Genomic DNA, 6,850 nt, shown 5'->3' on the forward strand with positions numbered 1-6,850 from the left:
AGCAATGAATGGAATGGAATGGAGCAATGGAATGAAGATTGGTAAGGGAAACCGAAGTACATGTTTTGGAGAAACCTGCTGCCTTCATCTTCAGGCTAGATGACAGGGTGAGGAGTTGGACTGATGCTCTGCAGAAGTGATAGAATTAGGGAGAACAGAGTAAAGAATATTGATCATTTAAAGATTGTTCTCTATGGTCATAGTGAGTGGAAGAAATGATGCCTCTGAGTGAACCAGCAGGAAGTGGAGAGAATTTAGGAGAATATAATGAGAAAACAGTGACCCTCGAATTCCTCTTCTCAAAGGGAGAGTGAAGAGATGAATAGTTTTGCTCACAGCCCCAGTCCCTTCCTCCCATTCTTTCTATCCACAGTGTTTTTGTACACTCTTGGCTTATTATTCTGCCGTAATGATGGTGGCAGCAGTTTTCTTCAAACAGCTGGTAACTGTCTATCAGAATAAATTGTGTCATATCTTAGAAAAGACACTAATTTTCATAGTTATTGTTATGAGAATGACAGATCTCAGAATTATAATATATGTACAGGTTTATCCACTGTGGCTCTGGTCTATGTTTCTGAAGTATCGAATTCCAAAATTCGTCCCATTCTTCTGTGCCTCAACAGTGTATTTGTGTCATTTGGTATTCTACTCAGATGCGTCCTGGCACAGTGGTTCTTTTGGAGGGGGATGGCTATCTGGTTTGGAGTCCTGGCTGCCATGAGTTTCCTGGCCCTGTGGTTCCTACCTGAGAGCCCACATTGGCTGGCCACTTACAGAGAGGAGGAGGGAGGATCTATTGAGGCAGCAGTCAGGTGGCTGAACAGGCACCCTCAGGTGAGTAGCAAGTGCTACGATTTCTGACTAGCAAAGGGAATAATGAAAACAGTAACTGAGGACATTCAGCTTATCATTAAGGCTGAACATAGAAGACACATATATGCATTATCAGCAGAGCCTGTATGATTATCATAAATTATGTACAATAATTTGGCCTTGGAGGAGGATGGTTTGAATCTCAGCCAGGACCCTGGCTATCTTGAGTGAGGTTATATGTGGTTTTCCTTAGTCCCTCCAGGCAAATAACAAGATGGTAACTCAGTTTGGCTGTGACATTTTTCTTCCGTATCATTGCCAATTTATCATTTATCTGTTATCTTACTGTTCGATGCTGTGTATTCTGGCTACAGACAGCAGAGTAAAATAACCTCCTTTCCAAAATAAAGCTTGGTTACATGTTTTGATATTGTTGGTCATCATGAGGTTGGATTACATGCGTTCTGGTGAAACTGCTGCTGTTCTTCATATTGTGGTCTTTGTGTTGTAATTACATTTAAGACTTATATGTAAAGTTAACAATATTTTATGAATTATTATAATAATTGCTATATAACTATGTAATTAAAATATTATACCACACAAGTTTCTATTCATTTCCCTGTAAGTTATTTAAAAACACTTGGAAGTACAGTGGAACCTCGCATAATGAGCATAGTTCGTTCCAGAATCTTACTCGTAATGCGAAACAATTTTTCCCATATAAATTAATGTAAAATATGATAATGCATTCCATGCCAAAAAAAATACTCAAACAATTTTATGTGTAACGTTTATTCAAAGAAAATTATATATACATTGTTAAGGAGTGTGAATCATCTTCATCTTTTCTTCTATGCGGAATGAACCAACCTGGAATGCGAATTCGATTTGCAGAAAAAAACGAAATAATTAGTTTATTATTTATGATACATATCTAATTCTTTTTTACTAGAAAGCTGTGTAGAGACATTTGTTTTTGCCGATGCTTCAAAATTTGGTGAAAATACGACACAGCTTTATCATGAAATAAATTTGTAGCGCACATAGCTACCACCCACGGCTTCCCTTAAATGCTTCTTCTTTGGCCGTTGATGATCCTGGCGTCTTCTTAACGAGGTCGGTGAAAATCACTTTCGTCTTCTCACAAATGATGTTCTCGTTAATAGTGTCACCTTGCAATTGCTTTTTGTTTATCCATACGAGGAGCAACCTTTCAACATCGTCGAGAATATGTAACCATTGCATAGATATTCTTGTCACTCCCTTTGAAGCATCTGTCTCCTTAATCTTGTTCTTGAGGATAGTGCAAATCGTTGATGTAGACTGACTGTATGTGCGTGCTAGATCAGCCACGCTCACACCTTCTTCTCGCTTTTCATTGATTTTACATTTCATTTCTAAGATTATTTTTATTCTCTTATGGCTGTCTTTTTGCGGCTTTTTCTTCAGGGACATTTTTGCAAGGGTTATTAAACTTTCCACAAAAAAATCACAAATAATATGTCTGAACACAAGTTTGGAAAAATGTGTGATCACAAGTGACACTAAGATGCTAGCAGAACAACTCCTAAACACAGGCTGATGTAGCAAACACACAATGCAGGACTTCCCCTCTCGTCACTCGTTATGCGAGTCATTTTTTTACAACTTGTTTTGCTCGTTAAGCGAGGTTCCACTGTATGAACACTGTAGCATCTGGTAGTAGGATGAGACATGAATGATGATGAATTGGAAGGGATTTGGAAGGAAGTTATCATGGCATAATTGAGGTACAAACCCAGCACTGCCTGGAGTGAGTGAGTAAGTCTACAGAGATCCTCATTCAAGATTGGTTTGTATGCCAGGAGTTAGTTCTGAGATCTGTAGCTAGCAGGTAAGCTAATACAGACAGCTAGTAACAATTATGTATATTAACTGAGAGTATGACTTGATTCTTAATACAGTATTTCATGTAAAGGATTAATAGCCAAGCCCTTTATTATGAATCCATTGTGTTATGCAATGCTAAATACATGTGAGTGTATTTCACACTGTCACAGAGTATTTTCTTAACTTGTTGTTTGAAATGTAATTGGGCAGTATACCTATCCTGATATTCTTTGGATTGAGATTAAACCATTAGTATTTTCTTGATGATAGGTAGATCGTCCTATGATGGGTACTGTTTTCTGGGATGTGACGCCTTGTAGGTTGGTAGATATTTACCAACATTTTGGAGGAATGTAATGCCTCCATCTTTGGGGCTGAAGAGTCAGTTTAATGCCATGTGGTCTGGTAGACAGTTAACCATCCTTTTGAAGGAACATGCTGTCTGCATCTTCAGGGCAGAAACAGATGTGATGCTGTGTACTCTGGATAATTACCAACATTTTATAGGAACCTGTGCCTCCATTCTGAGGATAGAACAGGTGTGTATTGGAGTGATGTGGTTTTTGGCCGTTAGCACAGTAAGTGTATCAATGAAACCAATCTAATATCACTGTTACCTTGGTTTTATATAGTGACATGATACACAACAGGATGCAAACAGTAAAATGTAGAGGTGTGTTGTGATGCTGTGTAGTCTTGCAGATAATTGGCAACTTTTTGGAGGAAGCTGTTGCTTCCATCTACCTTGGTAACTATCTACTGCACTATATGACATTACATCCGTAAATGTAGTAACATTCATAATAATGGCTGCAAGCGCTGCAAACCATACATGAAGTTCTCAAGTTCTAAAACATAAAATTTTGTACTGATTTCCATCAAATGATGTGTATTAAGATTTTTAAAAATACTTTATCATCCTGTAGAATTAAACAATATTTTTTATTTATTTTTTTATTTTCAGCGTTGTCAGGAAGAGCTGAAGACACTAATGGAAACAACGCATCAACAGAGACAGAGGAATAAAAGTGAAGGGTTCAGATTTTTTCCCCCAACTCCATATTGGTCCCCTCCGTATTAAAACCAGTCATCATATTGTTCTTCATTTTCCTGTTCCAACAATTATCGGAGGTTATGTTATCATATTTTATGCCGTCCATGTTTTTAAGATGGTTGGAGGAAATTTTGGATCAGGATTTGATGAATACGACGCACTTGATTTTCTGGGATTAATAAGGTGCGTTGTATTTTACACGTATATGAGTATTATACCCATCAGAATATAGATATGAAATTTTACTTTTGCTAAAGAAAGATACAACAGATTACTTGCATCAGTTGATATTCATCTGAATAACAATATCTTTCCTTCTGTTACAGATTTATAATGAGTATTGTTGCAGCAATAGCTTCCTGTAGATTTGGTCATTGGCCATTGAATATATTGTCAGGACTAGGGATGTGCATTACAACATTAATTGTAGGTATTTACTTGCACATAAACCCTGTTGAATATACTGGAGTCTTTATAAACTCAGAAAACAGCACAGAAGTTGTAGTTACCACAGAAACAGAACATTGGACATGTGTACTGTGTGTGTTATTATATGTGTGCTTCTGTTCCCTAGGGATTCTTGTGATTCCATGGACTCTGATAGGAGAACTCCTACCAATAAAAGTTTGCGGTATTGGTGGTGGTTTCATGGTTGGAATTGCATACATTTTGATGTTTGGTGTTCTAAAAACTTTCCCTTTTGCATTGCATATTACTGGGGCTGAAGGAATTTTCTTCTTTTTCAGTTTCATATCATTGGCTGATGTTGCATTTGTGTATATATTCTTACCTGAAACATTGGGGAAAACTCTGCAGGAAATAGAAGATTATTTCAAATAATTATGGATGTTTAATAATTATATCATTGCAGTTCTTGTATCAAAAATGACAAGGTTAGTTGTCCAGCTGACGTAAGTTGCTCTGAATAACATAATATTCTCTACTGTACTGTGTTTAATTTGGGATGCCTAACATGTCTGAGTCTTCAGAGATGGATGTGGCTGCTTTGATTTATGTCTCTCGCATAGGGATGCAGCTAAAGCAAAGGAAATCACATTTCTGAGAGACAGCTATTTGACAGTATGGTAACATTACATTCCTTTATCTGTCCTTTTGTCTGTGTAATTTTCCCCATTACTTTTATTTTGGAAGGGGAATGTAATGATGTTTATATAAGGGAGTATGTTTTATTTATTTAGTTCATCTCTATAGATCATTGTTACATGATATAGGACAAGTCAGTTACTGTACATTGGCTGATTACAATAGTTAAGATTTCATATAGTGCGAGGTGGAATCCATATTTGGTCCCCTCGGCAAGTCGGCTTCCATATGTCCTATTGTACCTGTACTGGTGATAATTCTTAGAGAGAATTTGATGGAATGAGGATTGGCAGGGGAAACCAAAGTACTCGGGGAGAACCTGCCCAAGCGCCACTTTGTCCATCACAAATCCCACTTGACTAGACCGCAGCGGTGGGAAGCCAGCGACTAACTGCTTAAGCTATGGCGCGGTGATGTATATACGTAGGTAAGTCAGTAAGTAAGTTACAAGAGTACTGATTTGAAAAATGCTTTTATTTCTCAACATAATCTCCCTGTACATCGAGGCACTTGTCTCATCGTTTCACAAGCCCCTGAAAATGAGTAGCATAAAATTCTTTGGGCTGCTGTCAGAATCAAGCATGTTCACATGGCATGGCCTACCTCATAATGCATGACAGGTTAGGTTTTCACGAAGTCTGTGCATGATGGGTGCCATGCATGCGGACCCCACAACACAAAATGCAAAGAATGGGTCAGGCATTACAGTATCTCAATCGCTACCATGATGAAGGACATGATATGCTAGCCCGAATTGTCACAGGTGATGAGTCTTGGGATCACCATTACCAGCCTGAGACGAAGTGTGTGTCACCTGCCAAAAAAAAAGTTTAAGGTGACACCATCCTCCAGGAAAGTGATACATTCTTCTGGAATCATGAAGCCATATTGCCCACCGCATTCCAGCCTCGAGGACAAACCGTAAATGGCGACTCCTACTGTAACATCTCAGGAAACATTGTAAGGCCATTCAACAGAAGCATGCAACCCGTCATGCATTGTGTGGTAGGCCATGCCGTGTGAACATGCCTGGTTCCGACAGCAGCCCAAAGAATTTTATGCTGCTGGTTTTCAGGGGATTGTGAAACGATGGGACAAGTGCCTCAATGTACAGGGAGATTATGTTGAGAAATAAAAGCATTTTTTCAAATTAATACTCTTATTTGTTTAAGTTCTATATCCATTTGTAACTTACTTATGTATATTCTTAATTTAATTATGACATTAATGGAATTTATTTGAAAGTTGCAACACTTTCATTATTTCAATTAAACACCTGAATGAAACTTTCTTTGTGACCCTGGAACATTGTATGTAAATATGTAAATATTCTGATTAACCCAGTGTAGAAAAACACTTTTGCTGTCAAAAACATAACAATAATCACAACAACCTATGCACAGAAGAAGACTGATCCAAAATATTTGTTGGAATATCGTATATTTATAGGTCAGTAGTAGGTAGAATAAAAGAAAATTTTCTTAACCGTTCTGCTATTTGGAGAGAGAGAATAATATATCACATTGGGTTAAGAATGTTCTGAATGAGGAAGAATTATTTTCACAGACTCTTATAGTGACAAAGATAATTGCACACTGCTTCAGGATTGTTAACCATTCTCGGTCAGTCAGATAATACTGTGGCATCAGCTGCAAAACAAACAGTAGAACAACATACATTGCTAGGCAGTTGATTCTTAATAAGCAAGAATAGACGGTCATTGCTAGGGAAGGGCTCAGTAAACATGTTCACACAGCAACTGATATACATGCAACAGAGGAACAGTGTTTTCTGCATGGTTTGTGCTTTGAGTTCAGTCAGTCGGTGAAGGGAAGACTTAGTTGGAGTTGCAAGAGTGCTCATTTGGAAGGTAGCCGGCATTCAGATAGGACTTGAGCATGGAAGAAGGGGATTAGCCATGATGGAGCTGTTACCATGCAACTACTAGTGTAGACACTGCAGGCTGTGAAAAACTTAGCGTGTTCTCTAGTGAATTGTAAAGTG

At 38.0% G+C, this 6,850-nt stretch overlaps 1 protein-coding gene across 4 annotated transcripts; it reads left to right on the top strand.

The window, feature by feature from the left end:
- LOC111865600 (facilitated trehalose transporter Tret1-like) lies at nt 1–4,687 on the top strand. 4 transcript variants are annotated; one of them, XR_002842997.2, is made up of 4 exons: nt 1–41; nt 657–837; nt 3,653–3,925; nt 4,069–4,687. XR_002842997.2 is itself a non-coding variant. In XM_023853771.2 (2 exons), exons 1-2 carry the CDS (start codon nt 3,858–3,860, stop codon nt 4,580–4,582), a joined length of 582 nt encoding a protein of 193 aa, XP_023709539.1. In that variant the 5' UTR covers nt 3,681–3,857; the 3' UTR covers nt 4,583–4,687. The 4 variants fall into 4 exon arrangements, 1 of the variants encoding a protein (XP_023709539.1); XR_004513148.1 differs by having other exon boundaries at nt 4,489–4,687; XR_002842998.2 differs by lacking the exons at nt 1–41; nt 657–837 and adding an exon at nt 3,234–3,436.
- Nucleotides 4,688–6,850: the final 2,163 nt, after the last annotated feature.

The sequence above is a fragment of the Cryptotermes secundus genome, unplaced genomic scaffold (assembly GCF_002891405.2).
Source record: "Cryptotermes secundus unplaced genomic scaffold, Csec_1.0 scaffold1443, whole genome shotgun sequence".
In the NCBI taxonomy this organism is placed as follows: domain Eukaryota; kingdom Metazoa; phylum Arthropoda; class Insecta; order Blattodea; family Kalotermitidae; genus Cryptotermes; species Cryptotermes secundus.

What these genes read in the sequence shown, in the direction of transcription:
- LOC111865600 (XM_023853771.2), top strand. Translation starts at nt 3,858, where the DNA reads ATGGTTGGAGGAAATTTTGGATCAGGATTTGATGAATACGACGCACTT. An exon ending in GATTTTCTGGGATTAATAAG is followed by an intron (nt 3,926 to 4,068) that starts GTGCGTTGTATT and finishes CTTCTGTTACAG; the next exon opens with ATTTATAATGAGTATTGTTG.